This window comes from Anopheles moucheti, chromosome 2 (genome assembly GCF_943734755.1).
Source record: "Anopheles moucheti chromosome 2, idAnoMoucSN_F20_07, whole genome shotgun sequence".
In the NCBI taxonomy this organism is placed as follows: domain Eukaryota; kingdom Metazoa; phylum Arthropoda; class Insecta; order Diptera; family Culicidae; genus Anopheles; species Anopheles moucheti.
In genome coordinates this window covers 94,396,131-94,418,641 of record NC_069140.1, presented here as the reverse complement: position 1 = coordinate 94,418,641, position 22,511 = coordinate 94,396,131, and the positions used below count along the sequence as shown (strand labels likewise).

The 22,511-nt window shown below is 46.9% G+C and overlaps 3 protein-coding genes across 4 annotated transcripts; 1 reads left to right on the top strand and 2 right to left on the bottom strand.

The window, feature by feature from the left end:
* Positions 1-255: 255 nt before the first annotated feature.
* On the bottom strand, positions 256-4,655 carry LOC128306800 (neuronal growth regulator 1). Of its 2 annotated transcripts, XM_053044417.1 has the most exons (6): positions 4,454-4,655; positions 2,456-2,659; positions 1,747-1,956; positions 1,559-1,677; positions 1,340-1,484; positions 256-1,182 (listed from the first exon to the last, which is right to left on the bottom strand). In XM_053044417.1, the coding sequence occupies exons 2-6, from the start codon at positions 2,625-2,627 to the stop codon at positions 272-274; spliced, it is 1,557 nt and encodes a 518-aa protein (XP_052900377.1). In that variant the 5' UTR covers positions 2,628-2,659; positions 4,454-4,655; the 3' UTR covers positions 256-271. The 2 variants fall into 2 exon arrangements, with proteins under 2 accessions (XP_052900377.1, XP_052900385.1); XM_053044425.1 differs by lacking the exon at positions 4,454-4,655 and having other exon boundaries at positions 2,456-2,711.
* A 3,918-nt stretch (positions 4,656-8,573) lies between these two features.
* On the bottom strand, positions 8,574-13,094 carry LOC128306867 (uncharacterized). Its single transcript, XM_053044503.1, has 5 exons — positions 12,923-13,094; positions 11,425-12,726; positions 9,813-10,409; positions 9,343-9,507; positions 8,574-9,272 (listed from the first exon to the last, which is right to left on the bottom strand). Exons 2-5 carry the CDS (start codon positions 11,650-11,652, stop codon positions 9,159-9,161), a joined length of 1,104 nt encoding a protein of 367 aa, XP_052900463.1. The 5' UTR covers positions 11,653-12,726; positions 12,923-13,094; the 3' UTR covers positions 8,574-9,158.
* Positions 13,095-13,986: 892 nt separating this feature from the next.
* LOC128306718 (uncharacterized) lies at positions 13,987-20,385 on the top strand. The gene is made up of 2 exons (XM_053044311.1): positions 13,987-14,248; positions 14,311-20,385. The coding sequence occupies exons 1-2, from the start codon at positions 13,987-13,989 to the stop codon at positions 20,295-20,297; spliced, it is 6,249 nt and encodes a 2,082-aa protein (XP_052900271.1). The 3' UTR covers positions 20,298-20,385.
* The last annotated feature ends 2,126 nt before the right edge of the window (positions 20,386-22,511 follow it).

The window sequence follows — 22,511 nt, the reverse complement described above, 5'->3', positions numbered from 1 at the left end:
CAGTGTACTGATGAGACGCTTGCCGTTTTGCCGCCACCGCCACATCCATGGCTGTCGTTGCAAACAGGAAAGAAATGTTGCAAATAATTGACCAATTAATTCATTTAGAAGAAAACCGATCTACCGCCAACCGACGGGAGCACACGATTGAACATTGTCACCGCGGTGTGAGTCACAGAAAAAGGGCACAATGAATTGGTTGCTGCGATTAAAACGGCACCCCTAAAGACGGTTTGATTAATTCCAACGCGGTCCTCTTTCTTTGCAGCGTTCACAAATGTTTTATTGCTACGGAAAGTTTCCCGATGGCCAACACTGCTAGTAACAGCCAACTCCGGGGTGCAAATGCCGCTGCTGCACCATCACTGCCCGTGCCGTAATCGAAGAAATCGTTCGGAATCATATTGTCCGTAATGAGTCCACCGTCACCGAGGCCACCCGGGTCCGATTCACTGTACTCGAGCGTTTCCGTCGTTTGGATGGAGGACGAAGGCATCACGGACGCGGACGTATCTTCGCTGCCCGGTTCGATCTCCACTTCGCCACCGGTAGCGAAGCGCAGAATGTTGCTCGGATCGCTCCATCCGTAACGGTTGCGGGACAGCACGATCACCTCGTACACGCTCGTTGGCTGCAAACCCTGCAACGTATAACCGATCGCATGGAGCGGACCGTACGAACCGTCCGACGGTATGATGAGCTCGTTCCAGGCGAGCAGGGGAAAGTTGCGCCGCGCCGGGGTCACATTGCCCGAAGGCACCCGCCGAAACTTGAGCTTATACTCGATCAGCGGCGAGTAGCTTTCCGTTTGCCAGATGAAATTGTGCGTCGTCGGGGAGGACATTTCGGCCGCCGGCTTAAAGCTTGCCACCATCGGCCGGCCGGTTAGCTCGAGCTGCGCACCTGCAATGCCAACCCGATTGCCCGCCTTACACTCGTACTGGCCCAAGTCCGCGTCCCGTAGGTTGCGAATTGCCAGCTGATGGCGCTGCACCGTGTAGTACTGGTGTTTGGTGACGAGTGCGTCCAGCTTCACGATACGTCGATCGAACACGACCGGCAACCCGTGATGGAACCAGTGGATCGACGCAATCGGGTGTGCTGTTACCAGACATTCCAGGATGCCCGTCTCACCGACCCTAGTATGCACCGTGGGGCTTTTAACCTCAATCTCCGGCACGACTGCAATGTCCATTGTTGGCAATGGCGACAGCGAGAAAGATAGAGATAGATACAATGCCGTTAATATTCTCCAATGATTCCCACAACAATAGACTCAACTCCGCCATCTTCAGAGGTACAATAAGGGAACAATCAGTCAATAGCGGAAAGCACTTACAATGAACGAATACCTCCACGGATGCGGTTGCCGGATCTCCAACACCATTCGTAGCCGTGCACTGGACCGGCCCGGAGAAGCTACGATCCTCAATTAGCACGCTCAGCTTCCGTTCGTTTTCATACGGTATCGATGCATTTTCGTTCTGGAATGTCCGAAGAATCGATGTCTACATGTTAAAGACATACCTCGAACAGCAAGCACCTGAGCCATCCCTACCTGTAGTGTCCATTTAACGTACGGCTGTGGAACTCCCGTCACCTGGCATACGACTTCCAGAATTTGTCCCACACGAATATCTATCGGATCTTCCGGATAGACGGCGGCCGTTGCTTGATCTGGCAAGAAGATAAAGATCACCGATCAATATCTGGGAAGACTTAGATGTTCATGAGAGGCAAACATACACTGCACCTCGATGGCGTGCCGCTGAGAAGCCTTGCCACCGTCGGTCATGATCTCGCACATGTAGTCACCGGTATCCTCCGTCTGTACCTCCGTCACCTCGAGACTGCCGTTCGGCCATAGGCGCATCCGGGGCGGTGTCCGCAGGTCCGGATAGCGCGAGTCCACCAGCAGCAGATCATCCCGCGACCAGCGCACATACCGATATGGAGCTGCAGCAACATGGCCAACCGCCCAGGGGTTGATATGAGAAAGGTTAGTGTTAGCTGTCAATTGTGTATCAGCTCTCCGCTCTGTGCAGTGGTGTACAAGTGGTGACGCCGTTAATCTAATAGAGCGTCGCCCTAGGGTACGTGTGCGCGCGGTTAGTAATTGACTTAATGGTCCAACGTAACGGACGTACAGTAGAGCACGCTCGAAAAAGCGTCGGTCGTGATTTGGATACCACCGTCTTACTTCTCCTTGCCTGTTAATTCGGGTATTGCTTGATGCGGAAGGAATCTTAGGTCAGAGCGCAACAGCGCAGCATCTCTGCTGCCAAGGGTGAGAATTTTCATGCGTTGTTATCAGGTTCGGAAGACTCGTTCCTATCTAAACCCTTCCATTAGTATTGGATCAATTGAGTACAGTGGTTTGGACCACCGGAGTACATCGCATTTAATTACCGGAGGGTCATGAGCAATGCATATGCCAGGGTTAGGTCATACTCACAGTTATGATAGCACGGTAGCAGCACGGTGTCGTTTTCGTACCTCTTGACCGTTGTTGGCACGCTCAGGAATGATCCCGCCGCCGGGTTTCCGGTCACGATCTGCCGATTGGTGCCAAGGGCTGCCTGCAGTACGATCAACGCCGCGACCAACTGCACCAGGGTGGTTCTCATCTTCTCAAAATCCTCTCTCCGGATGCCGGGACCTGTTGTCGCGAAACAGAACACGCCGACTAATGGAACGTTTATGCATACGGAACGGGGTGCAAAATAACTGGACAGCAACAACTACAAAAAAAAAAACCCCTTCACGATGAAGTAACAACGCGGCGCGTAACCTGATGCCCAGTGTGTTCCTTGTTCTCGGTTCTCCTTCCAGTTTATGCCGATGTCGTTTTGTTTGGATTAGGAATCACTCTCCATTGCGTTAACGAGCTTGGTGTGTCGTTTCATCTTTCCACTGTCAACAATCATCTCGCGTGGATGATGGAATGGCCATTGTGCGCACCACAGCTGGTGCCGGGATATGAAACAAGCTGATGAGGCTGTCGATCACATTCCAATGTGGGATCCAGACTTTTTGAAACTGTCTGTTACATTCGGGTGGGGCTTTATGGCCTAACTGGGGTAAACATGGCAGCTATTGGTGGCTTGAGAGATATGGATATCGTACACCACTTCCACAGACACAACTTCTTTGTTTGGCATCAGTGTTCTTGTGGTGTATCACCCGAAGAGCTTAGACTATATTAACTATTTTGTCATGTTTGAGAGCACATTCATGTTTTATATTCATTCGATGACTTCATTGGAGATTAAATTAAATTACTCCTATGAAGTCCTCATTTGTGATGTTGAAGAGCATGATATAAACTTCATTATGGAACTTCAAGTTCCAAGGATTTCTTTATAGTTCAATTACTGACAGGACCCACTCACTGACTTTTATTAATTCTCTTCAAGGAATTAGGATTTTTCAGTGATTAGGCTATTTTTGACTATTAACTATCTTTTTCTCCTTGATGTAACGACCTACTAGGTCATGCCTGCCATTTCTGGCTTATTAGACTTCTTTTACCACGTAGCCGGATAGTCAGTCCTTGCTACGGGGGACTGGGGGCCCCAACTATTGACTATCATTCCTGCTTTTAGTGTGTCAGAATGTATATGCTACTGTTATCTGTCTTAAATGATAAATGACTCTCATTTATATGAATCTTAAATGAAGAGTTATTCAACTTAGGAATCGAATAACAAAACTATTCATGAATCCTCCGAGCAGAGGCGGAGCAGGGAGGCCCTTGGAGGCTTAAAGCAGAATGCAATTAATAGAGAGGTTTAGATTCAATCATGTACTTCAAAGATTCGTTCAGATGTATGAGTCTGAGCCATAATCACCCAACGGTAGTCTCAATATGTACGTTTATGTTTGCTCTTTGGAACCTTTACTTTTGGTACTGTATATAAGCCTTAAGTTATCTTACTAATATAAGTGAGCAGCTGCAACATTGGAATTTGGAAGTTGAAAAATTTTAGACGACTTCAAATTAGTCCCAAATGCCCACCCTAAAAGGTTTGTCCCTTGATTAAGAAAAGTATCGTGGGCGTGTGTTTACGTCTGCTAATTAATGTTAGTCCATATGTGGAACCCAGGCGGAACGATAAACGGTACAAAATATTGACATTCGTCCAAATTGGCCCATTTTGTCGAAGAGAAGCAAACGTCGTTGACGGTCATAAAAGACTACGCGCGATCAACGGAAAGTAGTGGGCATCCGTTCAGCGATCGTTAATGCCCATAAAAGGGTATAATGATTGGCAGATGTCCACGTTTTTTGATGACTTAATGCTGTGGGAAGCAAACCTTTTTCGAAGGACCGATTACAAAATACACACTCGAACGGCTTCGGTCACTGCTCTGGGTCTTGTTGGCGCCAACGGTTTGCAAGGGTGGAAAAGATTGTTTGACCACTTTCCGGGTGTCAATTTGTCACACTTACCGAACGTACGATGGATCACTTCATTAACCACGCTGTCCGTGACGGACAGCCGAGTAAATTCCGCCGTTCCCGTTCTTTTCTTCCGCTAATCTGTACACAGTACTTTAACGATGGACACACGCGAACAGATATCATACAATCTTCACTTAAGCGAGAGAGGTTTTGGATGTTTTAATTTACTTGCCGTTTGGATAACTTAACACAAAATATTCTTTCTTCTTGTTTTAGACCGCTTGATGCAACGGTCACCACCAGCTGCAGCTTCACAAAAACACACACGTTTTCTTCACTCAACTGGTACGGAATTGAAACCGATCCTCTTTGAATTGCATGACCAAAAAGATGAGGGTGTGTTCTTTTTTTTTGGGTAAGTGAATCTCACACTCGCATGGTAACGGTTGCTTTCCCTTTCGGTATTTCGGTATTGCACTGCAATTATAGCACCAGCAGAAACGGTTCGCTCTTTTTTTATTGTTCGTCCACCACGTCCCTTTTTTATGCTGCTTAATGAGCATAGAATGGACCCACCGGTTGCATTTGGACGTAATTGTTGCCGAACAACCCTGGTGGTGGTTGTTCCGGGGTCGGTTATTTGGTTTTGTCACTTGTTGTCCGATTGAAATCGTTTCCTTCCGCTACGATCGTTATCGGGAACTTTTAACGCACGAGCTGCACTCAATAATAACGCTCACGAAGAACGACACGCTGGGAAACAGAACGGAGCAGTACCGTTTCGTTCCGCCGCTTTTCTGATCCGTACCGTCCGGTCGGTGGATTATGACTGTGGTGCCTGCAAAATCGCGCATTGCGTGTCACCGTTGATGCTGATGCGCTTCTTGCCTCGGGAGCGTCCAGCGTGTGGCGTGTGTCCCAATGCGCAACTGACCGAGTATGGCAGGTCTGTCAAACGCGTTAACTTTATCACGATCGGTGTAGAGTTCTGGCGTAGAATGATTTCGTTCTGGAAGCCTTCGGTGTGTGATTTCTGTTAAAAATTAAGCCTTGGTTAGACCGTCGAGAAGACATCGATCCATTCATCATTTCTCTATCATATTCCTCATACCAGATAGTGAAATCATTGACCAACATTTCCAATAGTTTCAGAAGAGCTTGGATTTGATTCAGTGATGTATTACCAAATACAGCTAACCCTCCTATAACTCCTGAAGGTTCTTTCAGTGGAGGATCAATTCCCTTGGAGGCTCAGGGCGGAATTTTTAAAAGGGGGGCCTATAATTTTGTTACGGCATTATCGGTGTTAGGGAGGTGTACTTGAAACATGAATTAACAACACCAGCAAAGTCTCGGAAAGAAAGCTCCCTTGCGTACACCTCAGAGTTCTGTTGCGTAGTCCTGTAAACGGGTCGTTAAGCTAGTCTATATTTAAACGTTTGTATGCGCTAAGGAGAACCATAACGCCACTACTTGGATTACATTTTCTACGATTTACGTACATTTACGATGGCTGATTAGTCCAACGCCTTCTACGATTCTTCACCCAAGGTACAGTTTTCAATCGGTTTACTTCTTCGGTAACAATCACGCTGTAAAGGTGCTACCTCTTCGGTGGATGCTCTCCTGGTACTATACATTTGGAAATCCTGGTGCAATTTCGTTTATACTTTAAAGTCACAAAGTCGATATTCTTCTCTGCATTTAATTTATCACATATAAACAAATGTTTTATATAACCAAGGGCGATATTTTTGACAATTTTTTTTCCTTTTTAATTAATTTTTTTGCTTTAAATTAACTCTGCTGTTCAATTTCCAAAAATATATACAAAAAATAATACAAATAATAACATTTATGTTTTCTATACAATTTATACCTTTATTGGTTTATAACGTTAATATTTATATGATGAGTAGAACATCAACTATACGCCAAGTTAATCGCTGGTCAAATTAATCGACGGGCGGGCTATTCGCGTGCTGGAAAATTGCCCGGAAAGTCGACGTTCTACTGTTCTTTATTTTCTTTAAACCTTCGACCACTTTGTCGATAAACCAACAATACCCCCGCAAAGTTCAAACTTGCAGGTTTGACAAGCCTGCAGTGTGATAGTATTGACCAAGCTTTCCGGCTGAACGTAGCGGAACGAACGCCGGCTTTCGGTGCAGTGTTTAATATTACATTCTGGGAAATTGTACGCACTTTGAGACCGATAGCCAATGCTAAGGAAGCATAATTACGATAAAGCTGCCAAGCCGCCCTCTTATAGACCTGGGATTATAATGTGAGGGAAGCAAGTTTTGAACCAGCTGTGGAGCTGTGTTTTTTGGGGACTAATTAAACCGGACAACAAAAAAATCGTACGTATTCGTTTTCACATTTACAACAATGCCAGAAATGGCAAACAAGGAACATAAAATATACTTTTTACAAACCATGCGTGCGTGCTTTATTCGAAACCATCGACCGAAACAAACCACCTCGGTTCGGGTTAGTAGTTAATTCAGCTCTGCTTCCGTTGCGAGAATAATGTGGTTGAAGTTTGCAAAACCATTTGTGCTATCGGTTACTCATCGAACCTTTCCAATGCCCCGAATGGAACTTGGTAATGAATGGGGCAATGCAAATCGAATTTGTCGTTCTTCCAATTCAGCCACAAGCATGGATGATTATTAAGCCAGAACGCCAGAACTATTAGGTTGGGTATCTCCCGGTGATTCGAACTCATGCATTCCCTGGTTGAATATATTCTGGCTGTTCACTTATTTGCATAAAAGACGATCACACAGAAACACACACACGCACCTTTTACAGCTCCCGATCCCGAACCCAATTGTTGTCCAATTGAGATTACCAACCCGCAATGGATTTATTCATGATGAGAGGTTGTCCGAAATTGAACAATAATCCAAACTGGGGATTAGGACTTTGATTGCCAAGCAGAGCCAACGGAAAGATGGTTTATTCAACAAACAAGCACTGGGTATCATATGGCATGAACCGTGATGCATATTTATCACTCAAGGTAGTTGGAATTAGTTGAAAGCTAATCCAACACCTATGATTTTTTTGTCAATATCCCTTTAGAAGACCACTTATAGGATCATTGTCATATGACCACGAAGGATACTATTACTTTGGCACATTTGTAAGGTTCTCCAGGCACAAAGATTTGAGAGTTGCGAACAAAAAGAAACGAGTAATGTAGTGCTGAATTCCATCAGAAACAACAGTACAATATGCTTATTATAACAGTTATTACTTCAATAGGGTCAGTGAAACCAAAAGAGTACGAAATAAAGTGTTTAAAAGACAGTTCCCATCGAACGCACCCTCGTGCCAGCGTGCACTCATGCGCTATTGACCCACCATTTGAAAGGTGAGAAGGCTCTTAAGCCGAGTGTTGCTGTAAAGTGATACACATGTTTGTTTAGGGTCAACGGTAGTTGAACCGTACCAGCGGATGTATGATCATAACCATATCGGGCAGGATTCGATTATTAACGGCGATTGACACGCGTGGGCACGTGTGATGACCACGAGGGAAGTCTCCTGGTTGGACGAAAGTAGACATGCATCATGGATGCATATTATTTCCTTTTGTTTAACGTCACAATGCCTCATAAGTGTGTGTTCTACCTATTTATGCGCAATTCTCAAGTGTCCTGGGTGTTGTTCGGGTCACACTCAACAAAAAAATCGAAAAAGTAACAGGAGCGAAGAACATGCATGAAGGTAACGTTTTATAAATTTTAAAACCAACTTCAGCATGTTTATCACCCGTGATCGAACACTTCAATCGGACGGAAATTTTAACATGGACTTAAAAACGAAATTAAGCAAACAATCCATAAAACGTTAAACACTAGTTCATCGATTTGTTCCACATTCGCGCGAAAGAAAGTATTAAATAATAATTTTCCTTCTCTTACTTCCCCCTAAACGGTTTGATCGGTGCTTGCTTTGAACCACCCGTTGCTTGCTTTGATCGGTCGATGAACCACCCGTTACAATGGCGTCAACTACGAAGTGTTGGTTGTGGTCGTATTTCTATTAAATAAATGTTTAATTGAACTTCTTTCATGCTTTACTTCCAAAATCATAAAATAATGATATCACAAGCGCTTCGGATGCCGCATTAAATGTTCGCGCACGTCGTATTATATCGATTTATTTATTGAAAACGAATGCATTTCGTTTGTGTTTTGCCAAACAAACGCTTAATATGCTGCGCATCATTATCATCTTCTGTTTTTGTTCATACCAAATTGTACACGAGATCGAGACGTTTTTTTTTTACCAAAAACAGTTCGCTGGCAGTTTTGTTACTTTCTGCTTCGAGGGTTTACAATAAAATAATACAAATTATGCTTGCAAATCTTGCCCATTTCCGTCTCCGTGCACGGTAAACTGTGCGCACGGAAGAAGTATGGGAAGTGTTTCGAATTGGGTTCGGCTTTGTTATTTCTTTTTCGAATGAGTTTGAGCTTTGCGTGTCGAGATGCTTCAAAACAATTGGCATATTGGCCACACACCAGCCCATTATTTACAGATATGTGGAATTCGGTTCCAGTGCCTCGTGTATGCATATGTTCGGGAAGTAGATGGAAGCAGTTTAACCTGCCCTGTAAAACTATTTGCAACTATGTTAATGTAAAAAAATTAGTATCAAAAACCGAGTCTCCGTACTCCTGCCTCCGCTTTCCGTGAGTTGGGGCACGTGTTCTATCAAGCACGCGGCCCAAGATGGCTACTGGATCCTTCGGCAGTAGTAACCCAACGTTTTGCACTTTTCGCACAGCATCTGCGGGTGGACTTTCGATTGGTCCGACACATCCAGCCCGTCCGGTTTCTCCAATGGGCGCTGTAAAGACGGGTCCAAAGTTCTTGGTGAAAATGACTGAACTCGGTGTAGTAGGCGGCCCAGTACGTACCTGCTTGTGTGGATAGACATTGATGTGACACTTGATGCACTCCTGGCCGTGGTTTGCCCACGAATTGCCCGACATCCACTTTCGCTTGCACTTGGGACACTTGTACTCGCCGAAGCAGCGCTTCTTACCCTGGTACGGTGTTTTCCCTTCCGCTTTCGGGCGTGCCTGCGGAGAACAAGAACCGGCCGTTAGAGTATCCATCTTTGTAACTGATTCTAGTATGGACATGCTACCATGCTATGGACATGCTATGGAAATAGTTGTTCCGTGAATTCATGTCCTTTTGTTCTAGTTTTACCGATTCTCTTGCTTGGGATTACCTACAAACAAGGACTTCATTGTTCTCGTCTAATCCTGACAACTTCCCAACTTCCCAACATCTTGTTATTACACCCTAATCTCTCTAGGTGGCGCGTTTCGTGTCATAGCTAACCAGGGCGCTCTGGTCGCCACAACCCTGTTACGCTCACCTGTGGGCAATCTCTGATATAGTGACCCTTCTTGAAGCACAGATGGCAGAGATAGTTGGCCGGGGGCACCTTGCTGTACTTATGGTTTCCATTCTGCAGATGCTGATGCTCCGAGGCTCCATTATGTAACGGCAACGGGTGATGTCCTCCGTACGCGGGTGGATAATGGTGGTTCGTTAACGGCAGTGGTTGATGGTGATAGGCGTGCTGTTGATGCTGTGGTCTTGTCAATGGCAACTCGTGGTGATGCTGCTGTTGCTGCTGCTGCTGCTGAAGGTGCTTCACATGGTGATGGTGATGATGGAGTTGATGTATCGAAGCGTTAGGCGAAATGCTTCTACCATAACCGCCAAGGGAAGCCCTTCCATATCCCGCAAAATGGTCCACCTCCAGCTGATTCGGACGAGCTCTGGAAGTTAACTCGAAGAGCCCCAGATCGTCGAACTGGTCACACAGTTCCGCGAGTTCTTCGGCAAGCAGCGGTGAGTCACAGTCGTCCCTTTGATCCCGATCGCCTTTAAACGCTTCATTGGACAGTGAGGATGGCGCGAATGTATCAGATCCGTTCCAATAGGCAGGAGAGAACAGTTTCGAGCTCTAAAATAACATTGCATTTGAATTTGGTTAATATTTGTGGGTAAGTTGTAAATGAATTATTTTAATCAAAATCCTAAAACATGTCCCATCTTACGTGTACATAACTGTTCCACTCTTGCATGATATCATTGAGCGTGATACGTAATTCCATACAAACAAGCCGTTTTCAGATTTGTGCTACTAAGAGAGCATCCAAAGCAGAAGGTAACATTAATTCCCCTCCAGCGTGCACACAGCTGTTCCGCTCTCGCATGTTACCATTGAGCGTGATAGCAGATCTTCTAATATATTGGCTATCAATGTCGCATACCAACAAACTCATGAGAGCGATCGCTAGTGTAAGGAAGATCGATGAAACGGAAAGCATCCATCATCTCGCTCAAACTTTCCGTCGACTGGTACGAAATTCCATACAAACCACCTAGTACCAGCCGAGCAAGCAACTTCGTGTGAAATAATGAGCAACTGGCACAAAATTCCTTACAAAACAGCTGTTTTCAGTTTGCCGATACCAGGAGAGCATGTTTTTCAAGAGGTGACACCTAGTACCAGCCGAGCAAGCACAAATGTTTCATGAACTGTTTCATGAAATATTTCATGAAGTTGGTTTGAAAATTTATAAAATGTTACCTCCACGCGTGTTCTTCGCTCCTGTTACTTTTTCGAATTTCGGGATAAAATTTCCGTCCAATCGAAGTGTCCGATGGGTGATAAACATGCTGAAGTTTATTTGAAAATTTAGAAAATGTTACCTCGACGCTGAGCTTGATGAAGTGAAGAGATCAATTTGAATCTCGTTCCATTCGTTTTTTTATAGAGTTCGCTTATTTTTCAAAGCATCCATTGCTTTAGAATCATGACTTAATATAAGTAGAATCAAGAAGAATTAGATACTGTAAGCCAAAAAGAAGTGGCGACAGCTCAAGAATCACTATTTGTCATACTGACTACTAAGAGACAATTTCTGTCGTCCTTCCAAAGACATTATGCTAGTAAATAAACCCGTACTTCTTACCTGTAATGACTCGCTCGAATGTGCGTCCAAGTTCGCCAGATAGTACCATTGTAGCGCAGCAGTTGCCGCCGATGTACAGACCGGCGAATCATAAACGCCCCCTCCACCATTGTCCGAATCTCCGCTGGCCGCACTTTCCGTGCTGCCCTGTCGCGGTTGGATCGCATCCAGCCCGATCCGTCCAGTGCCGAGGCCCGGAGTCGTCACCGAAGTGGCAAGTGTGCACATGAACGGTGGTTCGCGCTTCGTATGCCGGAGGAAAATGTCGATTTGATGCAGTTGTTTACACACTGTTTCACGTTCACTCACCAAACACTATATCAGCACAACACAGGGTAAGCAGAATAATAAATCACACCGCCAGAGGGAGTTGCTTCGTACGCGATCACGGAAATTCACAATAATATTCAATACACAATTCATAAACACACGCCCGGTGGAAGCGCTGCTCAGGTGAAACACCAACACAACAGCCTGCCGGGATTCTTGTCCCAATTTCCCTCCCGACCGAAAGGGCGTCGCAACACCTTATTTTCCGTGGGATCTTCTGACTCCCCTTTTCGCGCTGGCCTCGCTCTACCACCACCTTCAATATATGATGTTAGATGGTAAAAATACTTCGTTTCCACTATTTTTAGCCACACACACCGGCAGTGTGGTGGTGATGATACGCTGTTCTGCTCGCTTAGAGATACGGATAGGGAGACGTCCCACGGGAGCGAAGATGCGTCGTATGTCGTAGTACAGAGACCTTCGTCATTTATCGAAACTAACTGCTTCCAAGCAAAATGCAATTTCCGGGAAGAATTTTCGTAACTTTACGCACCTAATCGTTGTTGGTGATTTTGACAGCCTTGCTGTTCGTCAGCATAATTGCCAACCGTTGTGTTGCAACGACCATTCGCAAACGTCGCTGCAAACTGCAACTAACTTCGTTGTTTCTTGGCCCGTGATCCTTGCCTCTTACGCACGATTTGTGGATCACAGAATTCGCAAACAAAAACACCGACACAAATCGGTCAGAATTCGGCTACTAGGCGTTGGTTGGTTAGTGTTGGTGATGATGATTCTGCGGATCTGTCTCACCGTGCCGCTGTCCACGTTTCGCGCTCAGGGCAGAGGTTTTTATTTTCCAATATGGCGCACCTCACGCCCACGCTGCCCGGCCCGCTTCACTGCACACGACGACACGGGCTGTCCGTCACGTCCTCAGACTGACCAGGAAAAGGCGCTTAGCGTGCGGAAAATTCAACCTCAATCACGTACGTGTCACGGACACTAGTATCATGCGCCGGGGAACATCTGCGGGGGATAACGATACGCAATTGCAATGGAAATTGAAAAATTGCACACAACTTCGATATCGGCAAGATGAAGAATTTGATCCGTGAGCATGCATGTTGGTGAGGTCTAATGTCCGCGTTAACCCAAAGATGGAATGGATGAGACACACGTTTTGCTGACGAAACTAAAGGGCACGAAGGTTATCGTCACTTACCTGCGGCTGAATATCTATTTTGACTAATGGAGTTGGAACTCCCGGCGGGGAGCAACGATCACGCGGACAATCTTTGGAGATTTCGGCAGGTTGTTATTCTAACTACCGGATGCTGCAATCTTGCACGACCACGATGCGATCTAACCCAACCGTACGCCATTGACCGTATGAACCGTTTTTTGAGCAGTCGATCTCGATTCCTCTCGGCACACGTATGTCCGTTGGAAAATCTCAGGATCACTTTCCCACCTACTGCGCACTCTCGCGGAAATTCTCTCGCACATTTTATCTTGCAAACGTGTATGAGTGTAAGTTGGGGGGGGGGGGGGGGGGGGGGGAGTTGGATCGGTCCGTTTGTTCCCAAGTCAATCTCAAGAACGCGCAGGAATACACCAACGTCACCCTCCCACCTCTTTCACCTTAGGCTGGGGGAGCTGGTGGTGGGAAACGTTCGAGACAACTCAGCAAACCGAAAATAACACGATCGGTTCGATGGAAAAGTGCATCAATCTGAAACACATGTTGGATGTTTTCCACCATTTGGTTTCGTTTGTCTGGACCAAGCTGTTTACCTTGCTGGCAATGCATGCGGGAGTACCAGTAGGTTGCGTTGCGGGATGCTTCTATGAGAGAAACATAACTGACGAGTAGAAAGTGAAGGTGTAATGAACTGTTCAGTTTTTACTGCTTTCTTCTGTGCATCAAAACAACTCGAATCTGTTGATCATTAGCCCAATTTCTTGCATCATTTCAATAACGTTCAATGAAGGATGAATTTTGTTGAGGGACCTGATTGCTGTTATTAATTCCCATAGAATTGGAAAATTCAACGATCGTCGGAAATTTGCAACATTTCAAACTAAAAAGTTTCATCCTGTTTTGTTATTGTTTTGCTCGACTACCTTACATTCACATACCTTGTCAGCCGTATGTCAGTTCACTGCTGACAGTTGTTTGTTTTGGAGGTGAACCGCGTGGTGGCGCGTAGCTATTTAACCGGAATCCGGTAAAATTTGTAACAGATTTTCTTCCAAAACAGTGAAAAACGTGCTGCACTTACCAAAATGACGTCAAAAATAGCTAAACGCAAGTTGGAACCCAATGGATCAGAGTGTCCTGTACAGCAAAAGAAGCAGAAATCGGTCAAGAAGGCAAGGCAACCGCACGCTGTTGGCAAACCTAAAGGTGGTGGCCGGCCGGTTTCGCAAGCATTTAAGAAACGCAAGACAAACGGCTATGTGGAACCCAGCGTCGAAGAGAAGAAAAGCAACAAAATTGCAGAAACCTTCCGACGGGAGCTAGAATCTGGAGTGATGGCAATGAGCGGTAAGTTAAACCGGGTACATCAACACACACAATGATTCCATCGTGTTCTTTCCCCTCAACAGCCATTCGCCATTTTCTGCAGGAAACTTACACGCAACCGGAGCTGGTTATGCATTACATTCGGTGTGGTGGTACATTTAAGCCACTGATGGCCATCCTGTCGTGTTGCGAGAAGGATAAGCTGAACGATATCGCGGATGTGCTGCATTTGTTGCAGTTGGTTTTGCTACAGAGTTTGGATTGTGACGCAACGCACCTGCAATACGCCACCAAGTGTGCCAGGTCGATCATGCTCAACTATCAGACCGTTATATGCAATCTGCTGCAGGATCAAGATGCGAATGCGATTTCGAGTAAGGCATCCGCTTTGCGGCTCTTGAAAGCAGTCTTGATGGTAGATAGTCAAACACACTGGCGAGATGTGTTACGGCTGGTTGACACATGCAGTTCCAAGATGGGTATGGCGGATCATCGTGAATCTATTAGGCAAACGGAGGGTTTTATCGGAAACTCGTTGCGTACGGCATTTATCGAGTTTAATTTAGCCTTTCTGATCGATACCCCAACACAACTGGTACGATTCTGGTTGGCCCGGCCAGCACTCGTTTTCCCGCTGGTACTAAATCTTGCGTTTGATAGTTCAGAGAACGTGGTTCTGGTCATGAAAACGCTACGGCAGTACGTGCTCGATAATCCTGACATCGACAAATACATTTACCGGACCGCCTTCACACCGGACATACTGAAGGCGTTGGTCCACGTGTACGAATGGGTCGGTCCCGAGAAACAGATGATAAAGGAGCAGGATAAACTACAGGTGCTGAACGCTACCGAAGAATTCCTGCTACCATTGCTAACTTCTCGTCGCTGCTTTTTAGTACCGAAATCGATTGATCTAGAACGGGCCAGTCCGCGTTACCGGCAGCTGTTGCAAAACTTGAAACATACCCAGCTGCACGAACACCAACGGCGCCTGGTGCTCAGTATGCTCGAAATGTGCCCGGAGGTGCTACCGGCAACGCTCGACATGTACGGTGGTTTGCTGAAATCGAAATCGGAAGAAATTCGCGAGATGCTCAAAAAAATGCTTGTGCTGTACAAACCGACCGAATTGATCGGGAAGCTGGAAAAGGGAGTATCCGCCAAAGCACTGTCAGCGTTTGTAGTGCAAAGTACGTTGCCACGCACGTTCCTTGAACACATCAGGGCAGCACTGGATGCACAGAAGGAAAAAATCCCCTACTGTCTAGAGTTTCTCGCGTTGATGGTCACCCGATGCGAGGAGTGTCTGCAAGCGATTGAAAGCAGCGGCTTATTGGATCAGTTTGGTAGGAAAAAGGTGAAGGTTGACGCAATTAATAAGATTGTGGCAATGTTTCCCAGTATCGATCGCATCATGGCAGCGATGGAAGCTCATCGTGATAATAGTGCCGCCAAGAACCGGGAAGTAGCGCTAGAGCACGCGATGGATATTTTGTTGGTTTGCATTCGTTCGTTCCGTGCGTACATCGAATCTTCCTCGTTCGTTACCACCTTCCGTGACATTTTACAACCGGCCTACCATACCACGCAGGTAGAGAAATACTTTTTAAACTACGAGTTCAAAGCGATCAAGGTGATCATTGCGCTGGAACCGCAGAGTGTCTCCTTCAGTTCGGATCTGTTCCCGTCCGTGTTTCTGCTGCTTACCAAAGCGTACTTCAACGGAAAAGACGATATGCGGCGTGATGCCATCGAGCAGTTGCTGACGCTGCTCCGCAACACGGCCCTGTTTGGTAACCGTGGTACGGAGATTGAATTCTGGTTTCAAGCACTTAGAGATGTCGAGTCTACCACCTTGGTACCGGAACTGGTAAGCTTTTTAGCGAGCGAAGTGCAACGAGCCGCACAACAAATCGGCCAAAAAGCGAATGTCAAATCTTCCATCGACCACAGCTTAATAGATGGGGCGTTTAACTTTGGCGCATCCGCGCGACAGAACGAACTGAACGCACTGTTCGACAGAGTGGAGCAGGAAACCGACGGTATGGTTGCGTTCGCCGGATCGGAAGCATTGCTGGACGCGCAGGTAGAGCTTCCCGTCGCGGATAACTTCTTTATGCATATGTTTGACAAAAACACCACAAGACCCGCACAGTTCCGTCTATATTTTGAAGCAGTAGCATTACGCTACCTGCACTACATACCGCATCCGGAGATCGTACATCGTGCTGTGAAGGAGCTCGACGATGGCAGTGTATCGGCCGCAGTTTATAAGTACGCAAACACCTGGCTAACGGGCAATGAGTTGGCTCTCAACTTCGGCGGAGCAAAATTTCGTCCACTGAGCACAGCGTTAATAGCGAAGGACAAAAGTTTCACTCTGGGCAAGGAATTCTACAGCCACACGAAGGATGTGCGTGCTGTGTTGTTGAATATGTTCCATCAAACTCTATTCTACTTCTGCCGCTGGGTAGCATCAGGCAAACTTGACCCGAACCATGCAGAAATAACAAAGCACTACTGTAACCTGCTGCTTGAACATCTACTCAAACCGGGCGTTCTGTCGGAGCAAGATATAGGCGAGCTGATGGAAGGTGTTTTCCTGCAACGGCCCGTGATCTTCCAACATTTTACCATAATCAAGCGGAACGAAGATTCGTTGCGCCGACAGGTGTCCGAGTTCGTGTATGATCTAATGCAGATAATACACCATTTGCCACACTTTGAAACGTACACAGAGTTGTACTCGAACAAGATCATTACCGAGCTGATCCAAGTTTCGACGGAAAACGCCCATACGTTCCTGGACGGCGAACTAGCCGAGAAGCTGTTAGCTATTTTTAAACTCAACGAGCGTCACTGTGCCACGCTTCTGCGTCACTACGCACAACTGCCTGCTGAGATCTTCGTGAACGGTAGTCAACGCTCGTGCCATTACCAGCAGCTGTGTTTCGCAATGCAGCAGCTGATAGTGCACAACCGGTGCCGGCAAGAATTCTTCCTTCCGGAGGAAACCGTTCAAGGCTTGGTGCGTATCTACATGGAATGTGGGCAAAGCAAAGAAAGCGACAGCCAGATGATCGAGTTGGAGGAGCTGGAACAAAAGCTTTGCGATTATTTCGATATGTTTCCGCACAGCATCGCGCACGTCGATCCCGCCCTGATGCGCGTGTTCATGGACAATAATCGGCGAATTAGCAAAGCGACGATAAAACTTGCGACATTCTTACTAGCGCGCTGTTCTCACTTGCACGCACCGTTCCTGCAGCTCGTGGGCCAGAATGTGGCGAAAAAGGAACTAGTGTATCCTTTGCTAAATGTTGCCTTCAGACGAGGCATTATTACCGAGAGCACAGCCGAAGCACAGGAAGGCAAACAATTGCTGGCGCAGATCTACGCAGAGTTTAAAGGTCCCATCCTGAAGATGCTGGAAAAACCAAACAAAGCGGCAGTGATATATCGCGATAATGCGCTAGCAAGCGAACAACTCGTCCGGCTGTGTATGCCACGCAACGAATGTGTAGATTATGCACGGAAAAAGCTTCGTATCGAGGCGGTAGAAACGTTCCAGCTGCGAGTGCTGATGGAGATCTATGGGGCAGCACTGAAGACATCGTCGGAGAGTGGCAATGCAAACGTACTGCATACTATCTACTGCAACGGGTTCAACATGTTGTTGCAATGTTTCGAGGTACTGTTACGTTCCATTTCGTCCGCACATTATCTGCTGCAGCAGGATGCACACATGCAGCGATTAAACGAGCTGACACTTGCAACATATCGGTGGGCAAAGCAATCTTCGCGCTACCACATCAAGGCGGACAAGATGTCTTTCGGGTCGGTAACAAAGACAGGCCAATGGAACACATTTTGTAAGAACTGTCTTAAGTTTGGTTTGGAAACAGTACGTCGGAGCGATAACGATCGACGGTTCGATGAGCGTTTGCATGTGCTGCTCAAGTTGATGGCGGTTTTGGTAGACCTGTTGTACGTCGACGATGGAAAGGAACAGGCGGATCTCGAACGCTACTATGACTGGGCTCTGTCACACTCGAACTTTCTGCGTGTGCTGCTGGTGCAGTATCAATACCTGCCGAAAACTGCTCTCGTACAGCTGTTGTATGCGCTGGCACGCAAAAATCCAACAGTCGCAAACCAGAAGCATGTCCCGGTGTTGTTAGGAGCGTATGGGGCCACACTCACAGACGCTAACCGCTACATTCTGGCGCTTCTCCAGCACTATGAACGTTCGGGCGTGCAGATGCACGAGTTTCGACCATTCTTGTGGGGTGAAACGGCTATTAAACATTTCTCCCTGGAATCTAGAACCACGGCGGAAGGGGATGGACAAGACTCAGGTCGTGGACCGCAGAACTCATTCCGCACGAACGTTACGGAGGTGTTTTCGTTGCTGGTGGAAGATAAGGTTATCAATATGATCGAAAATTTCCCCGTGTGGCGAAAGCTGGACGCATGTGCGCAACTACCGGAGACAAACTTTGACCAGCTCGCCGAACAGTCGGATACGGAAAAACGAGGACTGCTGGTGGATTATCAAGCGAACACCCCTGTGGAGCGGTTCGTTGAAAAGTATCGCCGAGGATACGGCAAAAAGCTTCATCCGCACAGCGATCTGCTGGAAATGCACACCACCAACACAGAGCAGAACTCCGTAACGTACGATCCCGCATTCCTGATGCCAATGATGAACTACCTGTACTCGAGCGAGCAGTCTGACATGTTGCGCCGGGGCATTCGGTCCGGCATCCTTACGTTACCATTCTTGTGCCTCGCGAGCAACGATGAGCAGATGCGTCTAGCGGCCGGCAGTGTACTGCTGCGCATTCGTAGCCACTTAGAGCTAACGAAGCGACTGACCGACTCCAAGACATGGCAGCATCTGTTCGCCATCGTGCAACGACGGTTTATCGAGATGTACGCGACGGCGGCTAGTTACAACGAAGATGTGCACAAACATGGACACGTCCCGAGAGCACCGTACCTGTCGATGCTGTTCATCGCCGAAACCGTCAAGCTGATGCCGAACGTGCTGAGCAAACTGCACGCACCGATGACGCAGTACCTGATCAACCAGGATGTGTACAATTTCCGCATGGTGCCCAACTTTTTGCCGCTGTTCAACAGCAGCGATGTGGAGAACAACGTGCAGCGCATGTTCATGGTACGGACGCTTCATCTCGGCGTGAAGTCCCATCGCGACTTTGCGGTACTGCGTGCCTCACCCATCATACAGGTGATGATGGGCTTCCACGGTTCCCCACTCTCGAACCGCGAGCTAAACATGGCCATCCTGAACCTGCTGAACGCGATTGCGAAAATTCCCAAATCCTGCCAATATCTGGTGGATTCCCTAGGGTTTGTCGGATGGCTAAGCGAGCGCATTGACGTGATAGAGAGTTTCGAATTCGACACGATCGAAGCCTTCCTGGGACTGCTGAGTGACTGCTGGTACTCGATGCAGGTGATGGCAAGCACGTACGGAGCCCCGTCTCAACATCATCCCCGCTCGACGGTGTTCTTCCAGCGTGGCATACTGATTTTAACGCTCAAGTTTCTTCCACTGCTATCGCCGCGCAGTACAAGCAACACGCTGACACGGTTCCTAAATTTGCTGGAAAAGACAACCTCCCCGTGGCACGGTTACCAGCATCTGATGTCGCTGGTCAGTGGCGAGGTGATACAGCAGCTGATGGACTACTTTGAGGAGCTGTTCGCCGAGCACAGTGAACAGTTGTCGTGCGTGCGGTACGTGCGACAATGTGGAACGTACGGTAAAGACGATGACCTGACGATGGGCAGAAAGATGCAGGATGCGGCGGTGGATCATACATCCATTCTCGTTGTGCTAGCATTGCGAAGGTTCGTTATGCGCTGGTGCAACTGTCAAAAGGATGGCACGGGCGTGGAAGTAAAGGATGAGTTGGAGGAGGTAGACGTTGTGATGGAAGGCGTTAACACGGCAAATGACGATGAAGAGGACGGTGATGTAAAGGAGCCAGTAGGTAATGCAAACATTGAAGAGGATGAGACACCGACGAAGGAATAAAAGTGTTTGATGATATAGAAGTTTTGTTAAAATTGATCAAAAAACTGCACACAAATAAATAAGATAAGAATAAAGAAATGTTTCTCAAACAAGGATAAATTGATGGCTAATTCCATACACTTAAGGGTTGAAAGTTTAACGGAGATGTAAAAAATATAAAAATCTCAATACTAGATCGTCTCTCCTGGTCGACATACGAAAGCTCTGCAAGAGCTTTCAAGTCCTCTTCCGTAAGCTGTTTCTCTCTCGCTCTCTTTCTCTATAATAATAGTTGCTCTTCTCTCTTCTCTTAGTAATCTCTCAACTTATTACATCCCGGAACAGGTTTTTCTTAGGGAAAATAATTTATTATATCAAGAGAACTAAACAAAAGCGCGAGCTCTCTCACGCTCTTCAATGCGTTTTTTTCATCTCATTCTGTCTGCAGCTTCACCAGATGTCTGAATTACACACCGCGCGGCGGTCACTCTCAGCGCGATGTAAAGCTCTCTGCGCAGAAGCAATTCAAAAGAGTTGAACGCCAGTGCCAGCGACGAACCTTTAAAGTATGAGATGCGTTACTATTAGAGCTTCCGTCGGCGACAGACGCGTTTTATATTCGCGCAAATTTACATTCGCTGGCCTCGTGAGCCAGCCTGTGCGTCCAGCTGTCGCTAGTGACAATTTGTCAACTAAACAAATAAAAACGTGATTAAGGTTACAATCAATCGAAGCTATTGCTTTTCGCCTTTTTCCACCAAACCGGCCACAAATGTTTGTTGTACGTGATCGCGCGCGTTAGATTTCTGTGTGCAACAGGGCGAGTTCTTCTTTTTTTCTCGTGCGTGGTTCGCGTAATCGTTCGCAGACTCGTCTCTGTTCTGTTTTGTTTGCTTTCTGGTGCGGTTTCCCGTGGCAACCTTTCGGGGGGAGGGGATCGAGTCTAGTGGTTTGACACACGGAAGGTTGATATATTAATTTTCGTTCCTTCGTACTCGTTCCGTTCCGTTCGTGACCCATTCTTTCCTGTCGTCCCGGGATGCAGCGTCCTGTGTACGGGAGGTGGACGGACATGGTTCTTTCATGCCGTCGGTAAACATGGCGTCCTCGGTGACATTGTCGCCGTTCCGTCATTGTTCAGCGCAGCTTGACTGTGAACGTCTGGCAAATGCATTGTGTGTGTGTGTGTGTACCTGAGTGTTGCGGTTAACCCGTGCCAGTAAGAGCATGTTGGCGATCGAGACATTTTCCTCAACTTCAGCAACTTAACATCATCAGTAACGGCAAGAATAAACGGCTTTCTGCTGTGTTATCTTCATAATACCTCATCTGAGACCACGTCGTTGCCCAGGAAGAAGGTGAGAAGCGACAACAATAAACATTGATCACGAATGCCCTTTTTCGGTCGAACTGGGTGAACAAGGTCCCAGATGGAAGAAAACGATCCAGTAGCGAGAGCGAGAGAGAAAAGAAACACAAAATCAAAACAAAATTAGATACACCTTACCCACCAAACAAAACAGGTCGATCAAACACGATCGATTAGGCAACCCAGTGTGGCAGGGGATGGTTTTTTGTTGGTGTTGTTGTTGTGTTCAAGTGCGTTACCTTTAAAGCTCTACCTTTTAGGGGATCCTTTTTGTGCGAGAACAAGTGTAAAGTGTAAAGTGACAACCGACCTACCACCCAATTATCTATCTTAGCTGTGTAATTTAATACTCCAACCCGGGAGTTGTGTGCTTTGTGGTGTGTTCTATCTGTTCGAAGTGCGCACCGTTTTTTTTTTGTTGTGAGAAAATTGTTGTGCATTTGAAGTGTGTTGTGCTTTTTGCCGCAAGAAAATCATCCTGAGAAGTCCGTTTTGTTTGAAAGTGCATTTTCCCCTGTTGCGATACGTCCGTGGAAGGAGTCAGCAGGCACAAAAAAAAAAGGTTTGCGTTTTCCACCAGCCAACAAACCGAAAAGGCAGCATCGGTTACGAGCATCATCATCATCCGGCGGCACTATTTTCCGAACCGGTTCGTGCAAACGGCGGGTTTGTACGGTGCGCGTGTGCGCTTGTGTGGAAGGTGCCGTTGTCGTCTGTGTGCGTGCTGGCTGCGGCAGCAGCAGGAAGCAAAGCACCAAAGCCGAGTCGAGACACGGAATTGCGGTATTACACTTGCGCAGAATAGCAATTGCGCAAGCACACCATCCAGCGACGCGCAAAACGGATTGTGAAGAATCGAGAAAAAC

What these genes read in the sequence shown, in the direction of transcription:
- LOC128306718 (XM_053044311.1), top strand. Translation starts at nt 13,987, where the DNA reads ATGACGTCAAAAATAGCTAAACGCAAGTTGGAACCCAATGGATCAGAG. An exon ending in TGGAGTGATGGCAATGAGCG is followed by an intron (nt 14,249 to 14,310) that starts GTAAGTTAAACC and finishes TCCCCTCAACAG; the next exon opens with CCATTCGCCATTTTCTGCAG.
- LOC128306867 (XM_053044503.1), bottom strand. Translation starts at nt 11,652, where the DNA reads ATGTGCACACTTGCCACTTCGGTGACGACTCCGGGCCTCGGCACTGGA. An exon ending in ATATCAGAGATTGCCCACAG is followed by an intron (nt 9,508 to 9,812) that starts GTGAGCGTAACA and finishes TGTTCTCCGCAG; the next exon opens with GCACGCCCGAAAGCGGAAGG. An exon ending in ATGTCTATCCACACAAGCAG is followed by an intron (nt 9,273 to 9,342) that starts GTACGTACTGGG and finishes CCGTCTTTACAG; the next exon opens with CGCCCATTGGAGAAACCGGA.
- LOC128306800 (XM_053044417.1), bottom strand. Translation starts at nt 2,627, where the DNA reads ATGAGAACCACCCTGGTGCAGTTGGTCGCGGCGTTGATCGTACTGCAG. An exon ending in GCACGCCATCGAGGTGCAGT is followed by an intron (nt 1,678 to 1,746) that starts GTATGTTTGCCT and finishes TCTTCTTGCCAG; the next exon opens with ATCAAGCAACGGCCGCCGTC. An exon ending in ACGTTAAATGGACACTACAG is followed by an intron (nt 1,485 to 1,558) that starts GTAGGGATGGCT and finishes CGGACATTCCAG; the next exon opens with AACGAAAATGCATCGATACC.